The sequence below is a fragment of the Onychostoma macrolepis genome, chromosome 04, assembly GCF_012432095.1.
Source record: "Onychostoma macrolepis isolate SWU-2019 chromosome 04, ASM1243209v1, whole genome shotgun sequence".
NCBI lineage: Eukaryota > Metazoa > Chordata > Actinopteri > Cypriniformes > Cyprinidae > Onychostoma > Onychostoma macrolepis.
This window is the reverse complement of record NC_081158.1, coordinates 18,202,286-18,220,342: the sequence shown is the minus strand read 5'-3', so window position 1 is coordinate 18,220,342 and position 18,057 is coordinate 18,202,286. Positions and strand designations below refer to the sequence as shown.

General features: G+C 36.2%; 1 protein-coding gene across 2 annotated transcripts in view; it reads left to right on the top strand.

Annotated features, from left to right (window-relative positions):
• lamb1b (laminin, beta 1b) overlaps window positions 1-18,057 on the top strand; it is a 46,696-nt gene that overhangs the window by 13,643 nt on the left and 14,996 nt on the right. For both annotated transcript variants that reach the window (XM_058773003.1, XM_058773004.1), the window contains 12 exons: window positions 2,500-2,663; window positions 2,751-2,975; window positions 3,929-4,143; window positions 4,233-4,329; window positions 8,378-8,747; window positions 11,179-11,363; window positions 11,447-11,688; window positions 14,437-14,637; window positions 15,393-15,537; window positions 15,844-16,048; window positions 17,439-17,580; window positions 17,672-17,848. In XM_058773003.1, coding sequence (XP_058628986.1) covers window positions 2,500-2,663; window positions 2,751-2,975; window positions 3,929-4,143; window positions 4,233-4,329; window positions 8,378-8,747; window positions 11,179-11,363; window positions 11,447-11,688; window positions 14,437-14,637; window positions 15,393-15,537; window positions 15,844-16,048; window positions 17,439-17,580; window positions 17,672-17,848 — 2,368 coding nt within the window. The remainder of the gene's footprint in view (window positions 1-2,499; window positions 2,664-2,750; window positions 2,976-3,928; window positions 4,144-4,232; window positions 4,330-8,377; window positions 8,748-11,178; window positions 11,364-11,446; window positions 11,689-14,436; window positions 14,638-15,392; window positions 15,538-15,843; window positions 16,049-17,438; window positions 17,581-17,671; window positions 17,849-18,057) is intronic.

The window sequence follows — 18,057 nt, the reverse complement described above, 5'->3', positions numbered from 1 at the left end:
CTCTTCATGGATCATTTTGAGCCATACAATGTATTTTTGGCTATTGCTACAAATATACCGAAGCGACTTCAGACTGGTTTTGTGGTCCAGGGTCACAAATGTCAAACAGAGTGATGGGGTCATGAAGAGATACTTTTATTAAGACAGCAGATGTAACATTTTGACAAATAGACAAGCAGTTATTAAAACAAGGTGCAGGCTCATTGTTCGCTGTATTTCTGCTGTAGAATTAACCATAATTGCATAGACTCCCTATAGGCCATGTGGTGCAGCTCTGCCTCTGGGCTAAGTGGGCTCCGTGGCACAGCTCAGCATGTGGGCTCAGTAAGCTCTTTTGAGAAGCCAATTATTTAAAGTATGGCATTTATACTATGTATAAATAGTGATAGATGCTATTTACACTAAGTGCAAATAGCATATTTTCTTAGCGATAGATACTATTTACACTAAGCGCAAATAGCGATGGATGCTATTTACACTAAGTGAAAATAGCAATATTTTTTAACGATATGGTATATACACTGTGCAAATCTATTTACACTATGTTAAAATAGCAAGATTTGCTGCTATTTATGCTACTTATTGCAAATAGTGGCAATTACCTGCACCTCAGTATTGAAGTACATTATAAAACAGTACGCAATAATAACATATTGAGTGTAAATTATAATTTTAATTCAAATTAGGCTATTAAATGGATGCTACCTTATTGGGACAATAAAGTCCTCCCTACACCTACCCTAACCCTACCCAATACTTTATTTTCAACTTTTTGATTATTTCCTTCATTTTTATTGAAAATAAATGCCTTTCCGATGCGATATGAGATTTGAAAAGGGAGAAAAAAAGTTTGACAAAAGGCGGGTTCGAACAATCGCGTCAAAAAGCACGCGCCTTACCATCTACGCCACTAAAACTGATGTTGAACAAGCTTCTTTTTGCAGTTTTGACTATCCGAATCACACATTGGTGGGTGGAGTTAGTGTAAATAGCCTTTGCCAACAAGGTGGGCTATTTGCACTTAGTGTAAATAGACATCCCGTTAAAATATATTCTGGTTCTGCATTTTAAGTGGTAAATATTTAAAAATGCAGTTGTACTTGTTTTAAGTCATAATTGTTTATATTGAAAGTTTATTTCAATGAAAAATTATTTCCATTATTAAATATACTGAAAGGTAAAAAGTCACAACAGTGATTTTTATTTTAAAGAGTAATGTTTTGTGTGATGTGTGTGTGTTTATACCAGGATGTATAATTTTTTAAGGCATTTATTATTTATAATTATTGTATTTGAAACTTTTAATTAATGAGTAGCTTTACTTGGAAACACATTACATTATATTATAGCTACAGTCCGTAACTTTCTTTTGGTTAAAAATGATCCGAAATCAATATTTGAGCAAGTACATAACCAGCCAGTGTTCAAAACTATCGCCTTACTTTAGCCCGTTTCACAACCGTTAGCTTATAATAATGTTTTCTAATGTGAGTGGTACGGGTTGGTTTTTGCGGGAAATACAAGCATGGCTCTGCGTCATTACGTCACGTCTGTAAACATAAAGAAGTTGTCTCGGCTAGTAGGCTATCTCATGTGAGGATCCTGCAGGTGGCGGATCGTTTAGCCTTTTCTCACAGCAGCTAGAAAACATTTCATGTATCATTTTGGTGGCGGATTGTAATCCAGAAAGGATTATGTGTTTATGAAACACATGTGAATGAAATTAAATTATATTCCAGTTTTAAATGGGCTTCTGATTACAGATAGCCTGGGATTACACAAGATTTGTATTTTAAAGAAAACCAGTTCGAAGGGAGCATAATTTGCTTTTTGGGTTAAAAGAATTTCTTAATATGAAATTCGAATGGCATGACAATTAGATTAGACTGTACAGAAATTAAAATCTACACGTTAATGCACACTATAATCATAATCACGCAATGGTGATGTTGTTAACGTTTAATGTGATATGAGCTAACCGATTGTTAGATTTAATTACCATTGGTAGCGCGATTTATTGAAATGCTTTTTTCCTCAGTTGGTCAGAACAAACGTGGCAGACTTGTTACTTACTTGTTCAGATGACAATATGCGGTGAAAATTCTTATTTGGGTCATATATTCCAAGATGTAGGCTAGAATCTGTGATTGCGAAGTACAGTAAACATCCACATGACTGACTGACTGACTGACTGACACACATACTCCTCAAAACATTAGATTAATCTGTGCTGGAGCCGTGCCAGAGCACAACCCACGCAAAGAAGATAATTCCACAAGCAGCTGCAATTCCAGGTTTTCAAACAGAGATGGCGACAAAGAGGCAAAATGGACGGACTGCAGCTTTAAGTAACATTTGGTTGTGAATTTTGACTTTAATTACATTTATTCCTTTAGAATTGGACCTGTGACATTGGGGTTGTTAGTGTGATGCTCTACTGTTGAGCTACACTGAATATTTAATAAAGATGCTTGTGTTTCTTGAAACCCTCTGTTCCAGGTGTGAAAGTGGTTATCACCGTAACACACTGCTGGGCTCCAGTGTGCCGTGTCGCCCTTGTATGTGTCCTAACGGACCTGGAAGCGGAATGCAGTTCGCTGAGAACTGTTACCAAAATCCCAACTCTCTCCAAATGGTGTGTGTCTGCAGCTCAGGCTACAAAGGTGAATACAGCAGTCTGAGAAATGATCAGAATAAGCTGTTATTTAAAACTCACATAAAACAAATCTCACTCCTTTTCCATCCTATAGGACCTAAGTGTGAGGAATGTGCCTCTGGTTATTATGGTAACCCTCAGGTACCAGGAGGGCGGTGCCATCCGTGTGAGTGTAACGGAAATATTAACATGCAAGACCCTGAATCATGTGACACCCGCACTGGTGCCTGTCTCAAATGCCTGTTTCACACCGATGGCAATGCGTGCCAGTACTGCAGTCGTGGTTATTATGGAGATTCCCGTACTCAGAACTGCAGGAGTGAGTATACAGTCTAAAACAAGTGTGTTTTTGTTTTAAAATCCATCCATTTTCCAGTGCTCTTTTAAGTGAAAGTGCCTTGCTCAAGGGCAGCTCAGTCGTGGTATTGAAGGTGGAAGAGAGTGCTGTACATTCACTCCCCCCAACTACAATTCCTGCCGGACCTGAGGTTACGAGTCCGACTCTCTAACCATTAGGCCACAACTATGTGGTATATGCTATGTGTATGTGGTACACATAGTATGTAGTATATGCTAGTTGTCCAATGTTAGATGTCCTATGATAGAGAAAAGAAGTTCTGTCTTGACAACTCTCGGAGTGATTTGCATGGTAATATACATGACAATGTTAATGTATTTGGTCTTGGCGGAATAGATCTGAGAGAACAAGTACAGAGACTTGCTACTGCCAATACATCCACAACATGCTGCTGTGAGCATGTAAGAAAAATTGCTGATGCACATATAACATATATGGAATAACCCCCACAGCATACATGATCACCCCGTAGCAAATCTATACAGGTGGAGCTGGGGAAGGTGGAGGGTTTCTGAAGTGCGCTGCTACTGCTACAGCAAACACTAGACAAGTATTTGAATGTTTAGCAGCGAGCTCATTGGCTACTGATGCGGGAGAGAAACAGTCAGCTGTGCCATGTGATAATGATGCCATTATGTCATATTGAGTTAGCTCTATCAGACTGCACCATCTAGTTTCATGCCAAAACTTTGTATATATTTTGAAGAAGTCTTTGTCCATGCAATGAAAGTCAATGGAATCCAAAAGAACAACTGACTTTTTAAAATATTTTTGTTTGTGTTCCACCAAAGAAACATTGGCAGAATCTTTATTTCTGAGTGAGCTATGAAAGGGCAACCTCTGAGCAACATAGTTTTACCCTTTGAAGCATCTTTTAGCTATCGTAAGGCCTTTTTGTTTCATTTTGTCTTCAGGATGCATGTGCCATCTCGTAGGAAGTTCCAGGCAAAGATGTGTTGATGGCTTGTGTGAGTGTGACAGGGTTAGCGGCCAGTGCCCATGTCTGCCCGGTGTGGTGGGTCTGCACTGTGACCGCTGTGCCCCCAACACATGGAATATTAACAGTGGCAAAGGATGCCAACCTTGCCAGTGCCACCCTGACCATTCTTACACATCCTCATGTGATCTGGTATGAACACACATACATCTTAATTTAAATCATATATCAACTGAATCACAAATTAAACACTTTTTTGTGTGTGTTTATGCTCGTCTCAGCTGACTGGTCAGTGTTCCTGTAAGCCTGGTTTTGGAGGCAGGGCGTGTGAGGAGTGCAGGGAACTGTTCTGGGGGAATCCCGAGGTCCAGTGCCATGGTGAGTCTGCACTGCTTCATTAAACCTGCTCCGTGCTGTGCTATCAGTGCAGTTGAGTAGCACATTTACACCCTCAATTTAGTGCCACACATGTACTTCCCTAATAGCAGAGTTTTCATGAACACATTTGTATGCAAATTTTGAGATCGTGTATAAAAATTAATGGATGAAAACACAGATGCAAATAAATATTCCAAAATTCTGAAAAATATAATCCCTTTCATTTTCATTTCTATTTTGCATCTGTTTTTTCTTGACACTTCTTTATTCACAAATTGGTTTTTATTTTTTACTCATTCGTATTTATTTTACTTAAATGTCTAATGATTCAGGTATTTCTCGTGTTTTTGTTTTTTTAAACATGGCTTGGATGCCAAGTGAAGATTTCAGACATACAACATACCCAATCTGTCATGTAACAAAAAGAAAAAAATCATGCATTATGATTTTTTTTGGCACTATTTCATTAGTTTCTTGACAATATAACACGTCCTACACCCAAATTCTCATTATTGTAATGCATTTGAATGTTTTACTTTGAATGTTTTGTAGTTATCCTCAGTGACAACCCTAGATTTTCATTAAATTATTTCAAAATAAAATGATAAATTAAAAAAGATTATTTTTCAACGTAACTACGTAGACTTTTCTTAGAGTGTATTATTTAAAAACTATAGTTTCTTTGGAGATTATTATTTTGTTCTCTTGAACACACTAGATGGAAATGCTTATTTCATGTTTTTTTGGTGATATTGTGATTAATTTGCAACTTAGATGAGAACATAAGAGATTAACATAGTTAATGATTCATAAATGCTCATGCATTTGTTAACATGACCTGAACATCAGGTAAAGATTTCAGACCAGACTGAACTAATTTGCCATGAAGCAATGACAAACTATTGTGCATGAAGATATGACTGATATGTATGAAAAAACTGAAACAGCTGACAGTGTAAACGTGGCATAGAACACATTAACCACATACATATACAAACTAACACACTCTTATGGAGAAACCACTTTACCATCTCCAATTAGTTTTATATTGTAGAATTTTAGAAAGTCTTAATCATGCTTACACCTTAATTCAGAGAAATCTCCAAAACTTTTGCCAGCAGTTGATTTTAATGTGATCTGGTTTTATTTATGTGAGAATTTCTTGTATTACTCAAATGCAACATAGCATCCGAAGTCATAATGGATTTCTCCGATACACAGTTAAAAAGTTTCCAGACAATGTTTCCGTGGTACGCTGTCAAAGTTTCCCTTGTGAGGCTGGGCTGCTACAAACAAATACATCCAGAATGTTTAAACTGGTTGGAATGTATATACATATGTGTTTATTTGTGTCAGTGTGATTTATTCTCTTCTCTCTAATATTCTACAGATAGAGCTCAAGAGACCCAGAGTTTATTTGAATAAGGGTCTGCTGTTACTTTTAGCATAAGTGTATAAGAGTATTCTTGTTGAACTATAACCAAACAAACAATATCTCTTTTCCTGCTTTTTATCTTTCTGGTACACTTAAGTAAGCACTAATGCAAAACATCTCACGATTTAAGTGGATTTGGGGCTAATGACTGCGTTTACATGCGCATTCTTTGGTTTGATCGAAGAAACCCATTTAACGGTTTTCTTTGTCAGAGAAAGATCATAAACCCGATATACAGCTAAAAAGTTGTGTTTATGTTTCAAAGTCAAGAGCAAATAAAAAGAGGAGGAAATTCCATTGGAGATACACAAGCTCTCTTAATACCAAAAAAAAGGTTGAAAATTCCTGTAATATTCCATAGGAATATTATAAACAAAAAAAAACTAATATTTTATCATTAAAATCAGTTGGTTTGTGTTCTTACTAGTGCTATTTAGTATCATTGATATACTGTGTTAAAATTTTGAATAAGATTTTATTTTTATATTTTCTGTTTCATTTTGAATTTCTTGTGTTGGGTGTTTTTGTAATTGTTTTTAGTTTTTTTTAATATATAGTTTATTTAGTTTTAGTTAGACTTGTTGGGCTTGGCAGCTAATTTAAATAAAATAAATTTCATTTTTTATATTTTATTTGAGTTCATTTTTATTTTAAGTAATTAAAATATTTTTTTTAGTTACTAGTAACCCTGATTAGGCCTGTCGCGATAGTCGATATATCGACTTATCGCACGATATATGGAAATAAGCGCGATCATTTTTGGTGCCGCGATATATTGCGACTGATCATTTTTTTATAATTAAAAATAATGATTATATTATTTTTTTTACATAAAAATGAATATCACCAACATTTTAGTCGATCGCGCTGCCTCTGTCATCTCGTCTGCCAACCTGATCTCACAGAATTCCGTGTAATGTTCACGGACTTAATTAACCCCGAATCTGTGGTGGCATCACGGAATCGCCGAAAATGCGGTGATGTGCTCACAGAAGGCATCAGCCGTGGTCCATGCACGGATTCACTGGTTCAACACCAGCGCTGCATCGGACCACGTAAAAAGAGTGACTTTCATTGGAATACCTGACCCCACCCCTACCCTAAACCTACCCAGTTCTGAACAATAATGATGACGATAAATTTCCCAGTATCGCGTCGGCATATTGATGCTAAGGGTTTCCTATTTAAAGTGTTGAACCAGTGGATCCATGTGTGGAGCACGGCTGATGCCTGTCACTGACTTACATTGGTATCACTTCTGTGAGCCCATCACGGAATTTTCGGCGATTCCGTGATGCCACCACAGATTCGGAGGTTAATTAAGTCCGTGAACTGTGGTGGAGGCGGGGCTTAGGCAGCGTCTCCCCCACACACACGCACACAGAGCAGACAGCGACAGGTGAAGAGAAGGCGTGAACCCACTGCATTATAAAATGTTTCGTGACAACTACAGCCAGTTAGGAAGAACAAGTCCCAATGGACTTGGTTTCAAACCGCAATCTTCAGCTCCGGTGTGGGAACATTTTGGCTTTAAGCCGAATGAGAGAGGAGAGCCAATTAACGTGAATAAGTCGGTATTTGTTTGATTTATTTAGCATATTTTTTTTTCACATTCCGGTTCCAATGTCTAAATATTCTTAAGAATAAAATGTTCTTTGAAAGAGTGTACTTGCATTATTATGCTATTATATTGTTATACTGTAATTATATAATTAGTGAAATAAAACTGTCTTAAAATGACAATAATATCGTTTATCGCAATTAATTTTGGTATCGCACAACAAAAAGTAGTTATCGTGACAGCCCTAACCCTGATCCATACTGTACAATTTATTTATTTGTTTGCTTTGTTTGTTTGTGTACTTACAGAAGAGGATTAGGGCCAAGCAATAATAAAAAAAAAATAAAACCATCTCAAGATTAAAGTCATTATAAAGCGAGATTAAACTCGTTAAATTTCGAGAAAAATGTCAAAATAAAATGTTGAGAATAAACTCTTTAAATTTTGAGAATAAAGTCGCGTTTCAAGAAAAAAATAATTAAAATTTTGAGAAAAAATTTTAATCTCAACATTTTGTTTAGTCTTCTTTTCTCGAAACACAATGACTTTATTCTTGAAATTTAATGAGTTTATTCTCAACATTTTATTTTTACACTTTTCTCGAAATTTAACGAGTTTAATCTCGCATTATAATGACTTTAATCTCGAGATGGTTTTATTATTGCTTGGGCCTAATCCTCTTCCATAGTTTCCCCACTGCCGTAATGAGAATATTTTTTTGTATAACAATATTAAATGGTATAAAATTTAGTACTAATAATCAAATATAATGGTACTAAGAATAGGCTTAATTTTTTCATATATTTGTTTTAGTTTTGGGGTTAAATATGATCCAGACACTGTCTTTAGGAGATTCACCCAAACACATTTTCCCAGATTCTTCACATAGTATATCATGCATGGTAATAAGCAGATGTGCTCTCACACATTCCAGCGCACACACACATACAAGAATTCACTGTTCCTTCCAGCACTCACATCCAAGTTTTTTAATCCTAAGAATTTTGGCATCATTTCATTTTTTAAATCATTTGTGCATGTTTGTGTTCCAGCATGCGACTGTGACCCACAAGGCATTGCTACTCAACAGTGTAATAAGATGACCGGCGAGTGTGTGTGCATAGAGGGTGTAGCCGGGCGGAGGTGTGACTCATGTGGACGTGGCTACGTTGGGACCTTTCCTGACTGCGAGGCCTGTCATCTGTGTTTCCGTGAATGGGATGTTAATGTGGGAGAGCTGACCAATCACACGCAGAGACTGGTGGATACAGTGGAGGAAATTAAAGAGACTGGCGTGGCTACACCCTATAAAGACATCATAACAAGTCTGGATGATGAAACCAGACAGCTCAGACAGATTCTGGAAGATGACAAGGTTCAGCAAACGCTCACACACATGCAGAGGACGCTGCAGCAAGCCAAGTGTGTATTGCACATTCACACACGTATCATTCCATTGTTTTCTTTTATATACTCTCCTCTCACCTTTAAAACAGAAAAAGAAATTGCTATCAATTGTGACCCTTGATCACAAAACCAGTCGTAAGGGTCAGTTTTTCAAAATTGAGATTTATATATCATCTGAAAGCTGAATAAATAAGCTTTCCTTTGATGTGGTTTGTTAGGATAGGATAATATTTGGTCACGATACAAGTATTTGAAAATTTGGAATATGAAGGTGCAAAAAAATTTAAATATTGAGAAAATTGCCTTTTAAGCTGTCCAAGTGAAGTTCTTAGCAATGTATATTACTAAAAAAATATTTACTTTTAATATATTTACTGTAGGAAATGTGCAAAATATGATACATGATCTTTACTTAATATCCAAATTATTTTTGGCATAAAAGAAAAATAGATAATTTTGACCCATACAATGTATTTTGAGTACGTGCTACTTATGACTGGTTTTGTGCTCCAGGATCACAATTTTCCAACCAGATGGTTTATACTAGAGCTGCAGCGATTCGTCGACGTCATCGATTACGTCGATTAGCATGGGATGCGTCGATGCATCACACTTTTTAGCCACGCCCATTGCGCGAGTCTGCAGTTATCCCTACTTCAGACTGTTTTTCTGCCATGTTTAACACAAAACAAGACTCTAGAGCAGAAGGTAAAGGCTAGTATGGCAACATCACTTCATAGAGTTGCATTCATAGAGCATTTTATTATTATACGACCGTCAGAACCGCATTTAAATATAGTCAAACTGACGCCTTTACATGTCAAGATCCAACCGCATTCTCGCATTCAAAGCTGTGCTGAATGAACGGAACAGCACGGGACATCGAGTTATAATCATGACGGGTTTAACTCACCCACGGAGAAGGAGAAATGATTCGCGTTCATCTGAAGATCCACTGGAGCTGCCGTCAGTGCGACACCAAACGCGCTCTCTGCACTCGCTAACAAAGCATTTAAAGTCATTGTTAGTTGTTTAACTGTGTAATGGTTTGGACAAGCCTTGCCTGGGCTCATTTATTTAAAAACGGCTGTCAACTGTGATAAAACATCCTGGTGTTATGACGCCATTTTTTTATTCTGTCGCTCTAGTGTCCTGAATGTGGTTATGACTTCAGCTGTTCATTCATACAGATGTTTTAATCTGCTGAATAAATAAAACATTTCAAGTCTCTCACCTGTAAGCAACTGCTGTCAGTCCCAAACAGTAACTGTTGAATGCAGCCATAAAGTGCATTTCTATTGTTTGTATCACTGCCCTGTTATTCTTTCTTTCTTATTATTACTTCTTTCTTGCTTCCTTGCTTTCCTTTCCTTTTCTTTCTTTAATTTTTATTTTGTATTATTTATTGTTATTATTTTTATTTTTTTCCCTTCTTATTTTTTTTTATTATTTTCTTTCTTTCATTTGTATTTTTTTTTTATTAGTTATTTATTGTTATTATTATTTCTTTCTTTTTCTCTCTTTTCTTGTTATTTTTTCTTTATTTATTGTTATTTTCTTTTTTCTTTCTTTCTTATTTATTTTTTGTAAAGTATTAATTATGAGAAAATGTTTGAATAAAATATTAAAAGATATAGCAGAAGTTACTGTTATTATTTAATGATAGTTAAACTAAAGAATTAATCAACTGATAAGAAAATAATAAATAGATTAATGGAAAAATAATCGATAGATTAGTCGACAATAAAAATAATCGTTAGCTGCAGCCCTAGTTTATACCCGCTGTAGAATGGATTGTGCTGGTTTTAACCCTGTGAGAATTTTTTTTTTTATTCAGTTAACTCTTTTTTACATTTTTAACAGTTAAGCCAAATACAGTTTTAGAGGTTTTAGTGTAAATAAATGGTTAAAACCTGATATAATTTAGGCATAAATTTTTCGCACCATGAGAATAGCCACAGAAGTTGGCATGTAGGCAACCCACCAACTTAGGTATGTTTTGAAGCATGGTTGATGGTTTAAGCTGGTCCTTAGCTGGTCACGAGTTGGTTTAAGCTGATCATGTGCTGGTCCCAAGCTGGTCCTGAGCAGGAGCTAGTTGCTTAGGACCAGCACATGGCCAGCTAAGAAACAGCTTAAACAAGCTCATGACCAGCAAAGGACCAGTTTAAACCAGCTCAAACCAGCAGCCATGCTTCAAAACATACCTAACCAGCATATGCTGATTTTTCAACAGGGACATAGTTTTGTACATGCCTAACATGAGCACACCATTAATATTTAGTTGATCTGGATGTGTGAAAACAGCAGTGTAAATGGAAAATGGACTGAGTCTCAGTCACAACAAAAATGGACCAAAGAGATCCGAGTCTGCTTTCAAGATCTGGGTTAGTGTTTTTCACACTGTTCACTCTCTGATGTTTCAGTTTCTTTCTTCTGATCTTAGTGAGACAGCATCACACCTGAGAAAGTCTATGGACCGATCTGAAACAGATCTGGAGAAGGTATCTGCTGACCATCAGCAGGCTGTGGAGAACCTAAAAAACCTGACTGAGGAAGCCCAAAACCTACAAGAGATCTCCTCTGACAAACAGCAGCAGGTTCTGAACATCAAACATTTAGACCCTAGAGGTGAGCAGAGCACACAAACATACAGGTTTAAATTTAAGACACACATGGTGTTATCTGAAGTGTGTGCTGGACATCTCCTACAGGTGCAGCGGACAGCATCAGAGAGTATTACAGGGAATCTGGCGAGGCGGAGATTCGTGTCAATCAAGCCGTCTCTGACCCGGGAAGTTTAGTTAAAGAGTCTGCCCAGATACGGAAAGCTGCAGAGGCCAAATTAGACAGCACGGAGAAAGAATTTAACCTGAAATATCAGCTGCATATACAGAGGCTGGACAAAATTGGATCTGAACTGGACTCCGCAGACCTTTCACGACTAAGCCATCAGGTAATTTTTTTTTTTTAATTACCAGGGAAATAGCTATTTTACCGCTCCAAAAGCGGCACCTAGTGGCAAAGAATGAATTTGCATTTTCATTCAGACCAACCCGAAAAGACCAACAAGTGGGTGGGCAATATGCTAATATTTCATGTTGACTTCAACATGAAACGGCTTGGGATTCGTTTGAAAAACAACTCGTTTCAATGATTGAGAGTCGACTCCTCCTTTTGAGAGACAATAACTTTATACATGGTGCACATTCAGATTTAAAATTTTGCAGGATGTTTTCATTAACTTAGAGCTGTGTTACACACTGCATGAAAGGTCATTTTAAAAAATCCATAATAGGGGCACTTTAAAATTCTGTCATTAATTACTCACCTCATGTCCTTCCAAATCTGTAAGACCTTTGTTCATCTTCAGAACACAAATTAAGATATTTTTCATGAAATCTGAGAGCTTTCTGACCTTGCATAGACACATTCAAGGCCCTGAAAGGTAGTAAGGACATCGTTAAAATAGTCCATGTGACATCAGTGGTTCAACCATAAGTCTTGGTACAGTCATGAACGCACGTCGAAGACTGACACGGAAGAGAAGAAATTGTTTAATTAAATCATTATTTTTGTATTCTTTATGCAAAAAAATATTCTCGTACCTTCATAACATTATCGTTGAACCACTGATGTCACATGGACTGTTTTAACAATGTCCTTACTACATTTCTGGGCCTTTAAAGTGTCATTTGCGTTGCTGCAGGGTCAAAAAGCTCTCGGAGTTCATTAACAATATCTTAATTTGTGTTCTGAAGATGAATGAAGATCTTACGGGTTTGGAACGACATGAGGGTGAGTAATTAATAACAGAATTTTTATTTTTGGGTGAACTTTCCTATTAAGCCCAATTTTTTGGGAGACGTTCATATTGCACACATCGTGTTTAGTAGTAGCTATTTTAAACTTGGCACAAGACACTGAAAAAAAAATGATAGAAATTACACCATGACCAAACACAACCTCTCATAATGGGAACAGTTTAGTATTATTTATACACTATTATAGTATTCATTAAACGCTGCCGCTTCAAAAACCATGCAAAACGAATACGATGATAACCCATACAACCTCTGTTAATGTATCAATGTTTTTTGAAGCGATACGATGGGTGTAAGAAAAATACAAATATTTTAAACTATTAACGGTCATATGAATTCACACTTGATGTAAACATCAGTACATTTTGGAGATTGATATTTACGTTTCTTGTAAGTTTAAATTTAAGTTTTAGTCATTTTAGTACTTATTTCAGTTAGTTGCAAAGACAGCATTCTAATTCAGAAGCTTTTCATCCTAGTTTTTATAATAGTTCTAGTTTTAGTTATCAGTAATGACACTGATCTAGACTCATTATTGGAGGAACTTTTTTTGGGCAACTTTAAAGGAATCAGCATGCGTTACTATTTTGGTGTTTGTGCTAATCAGTTCTCAGAAACATAGTCTGAGTACTTTTGAGAAATAGTAGCCAAAATCCAAACAATGTGCTCATTATTTTAAAGGGGTCCTATTATGCTCTTTTACAAAATCTTGATTTTGTTTTGAGGGTGTACTAGAACATGCTCTCATGCTTGGTGGTTCGAAAATCGCATTATTTTTCACATAAATTACATTATTACAATACCTTTCTCCCCAGCCTGGCACAAACGGCTCGATTAGTTCTGGGTTTGATGAAGGCCCGTCTTCCGAAAAACAAAATGTGTTGTGATTGGTTAGCTGTCCCAGTGCGTTGTGATTGGCGAACAGCTTAGACCGTGTTTCAGTACTGCCCTTGCCAAAGCAGCAAGTTCCTCAATATTGCCATATCAATTCAGACCCGAGAATATTGAACAAGAGGATCGCGCCTTTGCATGCACAGATATTACAAGACATATTAAAGTGGTAATGTTATTGTTGTTGTTTTTTTGTTTTTTGTTTTGGGCTAAATCACGTTTTAGATAAGATGTCAATAACAGATTAAAAATAATTGCATTTACTATGTACAGATAAGTGCAACGGTAATATGTATTATGTTTATTGTTCTTTAATTCTAAGATTATAACATGAATTGCAGTGAAACTGTTATACAGTTGAATTTACTTATACCACAGTCCCACAGACTTACACTATTTGTGGTGGCATATATATGCAAATTAATTCTCTGCCAGCAGGAGGCGCTGTTGGAGTGGTAGAGATTGAGGTTTCCCCGGTAACGCTGTACACAAAGCAGGGCTCCTCTCACAAACGCTGCTTTATCAGACATTACATGCAAGATGAAATGAAAATGAAATTTTCTGAAGACTGTCGGTTTCCTTCAGAAATACAGTGATATAAAAACACCCGCACCGGGTTTCGATTTTGAAACGTGCAGTGCTCAACCAAGTGTTCTGCCGCCATCCATTCGGATTTCTGTAGGCGGGATTTATTTTAATGATATTCTAATGGACCGCTTTGTGATGTCACAAATACAGGAAAACAACTTTGTAGTCCAAACGAGCCGTTCGTTTGTAGTTCTTGGAAAGGGATTTTTTTTAAAACGAAATATCTCCTTTTTAGAGTGGAAATTTAAGAGATTTGTAACTTTGTAGATCTTTTTATGCCCAAACATAGACATAAACACTGACTAAAATTCAAAAAGTGAAAAAGCATAATAGGACCCCTTTAATGTATCAAACCTATGTTTTCATGAATTATAATATGAGATGTGTAAATGTGTGTGCAGGTGTGCGGAGGGGCGTCAGGTCTAGATGGTTGCGGTAGCTGTGGTGGTCTGGGATGTGTGACCGAGGATGGCACGTCTCAATGTGGTGGGGAAGGATGTGAGACCATTATGACACGATCCCAAAAGGCCTTGAACGAAGCCAAAAACTCAGACCAAAAGGTCCTACATGCTTTAAGAGAAGTAGACAAGCTAAACAAGATGGTAGGTGTTCACAACAGTATTCATTATTATAACTTAATTTATTTAAGTCCTCTGAAATTCATGTATATATACACATTACTATTTAAAAGTTTTGGGTCAGTATGATTTTCCTTTTCTTTTTCTTTTTTGCAAGAAATTAACACTTTTATTTAGCAGTCACATATTAAATTGATCAAAAGTGACTTTTACATTGTAAATTGTACAAATTTTAAATAAATGTGACCCTGGACCACAAAACCAGTCTGAAGTCGCAGGGGTATATTTGTAGCAATAGCCAAAAATACATTTTATGGGCCAAAATTATCAATTTTTCTTTTATGCCAAAAATCATTAGGATATTAAGTAAAGATCATGTTCCATGAAGATATTTTGTAAATTTTTTACCATAAATATATCAAAACTTAATTTTCGAAAGAACTTCATTTGGACAAATTTAGAGGCGATTTTCTCAATATTTTGAGTTTTTTTGCACCCTCAGATTCCAGTTTTTTTTAAATAGTTGTATTATTTATTCAGCTTTCAGATGATGTATAAATCTCAATTTAGCAAAATTGACACTTAAGACTGGTTTTGTGGTCCAGGGTCACAAATGTTCTTTAGAACTTTCTATTCAAAATACTCTGAAAAAATGTATGGCAGTTTCCACAAAAATGTTAAGCAACACAACTGTTTTCAACATCAAAGTTTTAACAAAACTTCGATAAGTATGGGCATGCATAAGGACATGCATGTATGTGTGTGTTTTTTTGTTTTAGGTATCAGATGCTCGAGGACGTGCGGATGAGGCCAAGCTCAATGCTCAGGATGTGTTACTGAGAGCCAATCAGAGCAAAGCACGAGTTGAACAGACCAATGAGGAGCTCAGAGACCTCATTCAGCAAATACGAGACTTCCTCACAAGTATGAATTGTCAAATATAGTAAAAACTCAAACTTTGGCTGTGCTGAGAATAGCATGCTGACAAACTTCAAAAACATAGTATGTATAGTAGTATGCACGGTATGCAGATCTGCATGAAATGTCACTACATTTGTAAAAAATAAAAAAAAAGGATAAAAGCTTTGTATTATACCCATTATGTCTATCAAACTACTGATATAAACAGTACTACTGTAGCACCATGATAGATCATATATAAGTTATGTCACAAATATAGTCGAAATGTAGATATTGATGTTAGAGACTTGAATCTGTTTGTTTGTGTAGATGAAACTGATCCGAAGCGTATAGAGGAAGTAGCTGATGAGGTGATGAAACTGAGTTTGCCAGTGTCGCCCGGTACACTAAAGAACATGACCACAGAGATCCACCAACATGTGGCCAGACTGACCCAGGTGGATGATATTCTGACCCAGACGGCAGAGAATGCGCATACTGCAGAGAAACTCCTGCAAGAAGCACAGGCTGCCAAGTGAGTAATCACACACTGTCACTTTTAGACAGTAAATTTTCAAAATATACTTTTAAAACTTACCAGTTTATGTAATTTGTCTGTTGACAATGTCCAACAGTGGATACAAAACAAGATTATCAACCTTTTTGATCATAATATATGCATTTGTAGGAGTTTCCCTTTCACACGCAAAATTCATGGGAGGAGAGTATTGAAATGAATCATGCAACGCGTTTCACTAACGTTTGCGCTCGTCAAATTACTGCCATTTGCGCCATTATTTAACGCCCCCAAAAAACACGTCTTAAACTATTTTGCACATGAAATGGCTGCAATTATTGTTGCTAGGAGGAGGCACCGCAGAGAACAGTGAGCGCATGGTAGAAAGGAGAGGTTTTTTTCCACATGTAATAATTTATTTGGAATGCCAGAAGAACACATTATGCGAACATATCGTTTTCCAAGCAATGTTATTTTTAAATTGCTTCAGTAAATAAAAGACGACTTGGAACCCTCAACTAGGAGTCACGCATTACCAGGTCTATCAAAACTTCGAGCAAACCTTAATTTTTTGGCTTCTGGTTCTTTCTGTGGCTTCTTTTTCTTTATTCTTTATTTGCGACTACGCTAATTTGCGCTGTGCTTGGCGTAGCCTATTGCGTTGGTCGATGTTGAGTATGTGTTCTTTAATATTCAAGACCAATGCCACTCCCTCGCATATAGGCTTTTAGTTTTATATTTGATTTTCACACAACATGTTTTTTGTTTTTTATATAAATGATTTTCACAGAGTAAATAGGCCTATTGAAAAAAATGTATAAAAAATTTGTATTTCACTCTTTTTTTTTCTGATTATCTTAGTTTAAAAAATAATTAAGGGAAAACTTCAAAACAGTCTAAACTTAAAAGGCATTTGAAAAGTAGCAAAAATACATGATGGCATGGTAAAAAAAAAAGAAAGAAAAGGTAACACTTTATTTTGATAGTCCACTTTAGACATTCTACTAACAGTAAGTAACTTTGCAACTACATGTCAACTAGAAGTCATTAAGAGTATTAGTAGACTGTCTGCTTAATATCTTCTAACACTTTATTTTGATGGGTCCACAACATACTGAGTATGAGAAACTTTGCCCTAAACCTACCCTACTGAGAGTTAGTACACATGTAGTTGCAAATTAATGAGAATTAGTTGACATGTAGTTACAAAGTTGCTTCTGCTTAGTAGAATGTCTAAAGTGGACTATCAAAATAAAGTGTAAAAAAAAAATACAAGAATATTTTAAAGTGACCTTCAAAAAATACATAGAGAAAAGTCTATATCTGTTACATGTACTGTAATAAAATCAACCCCTGCATCATAAAAACATCCTTGATTACATAACCGTGTGTTTTGTGTGTATCACAGTGAGAGAGCTACAGCACTGAAACAGGCCACTGATAAGGCGAAGGAAACTCTAGAGGACACTGAGCGTGCTCAGACTGCTGCCGGCGAAAAATTGAAAGAGGTTGAGAGAGACATTAACCAAACAAAACAACAAATCACTGATGTGAGTATTTATACCTTTAAAATCCCTATGCGTCCTTTAAACATAATCAATGTTTTTTTTCTTCTTTTTAACAAAATGTGTGTTTCTACAGGTACAATCAAAAACTGAAGCGACTGAGTTCAAACTAAGTAGCAGCACAGGAAAGTTTCTGGATCTTGAGAAAGAGGTTGACGAACTCCAACAGAAAACTCTAGAAACATCCAGCAGTGCAGATGAAGCTCAGAGACAAACTGAGTACATCACAGCAGAAATTGACCACACAGAACGGGTAACTGGCTTTTAACAGTGAAGTTCTGTTAATTTATTCAAAAATCCATTCAAATGAAATTTACACATACAAATGCTTGAATACACAATACTATGTTGAACATGTTTTTAATTTATGTAGAATACATTTTGATATTGTTTTTTGGGACATATAATGGTTACACTTCATTTTGATAGTCCACTTTAGACATTCTACTAACTATAAGTAAC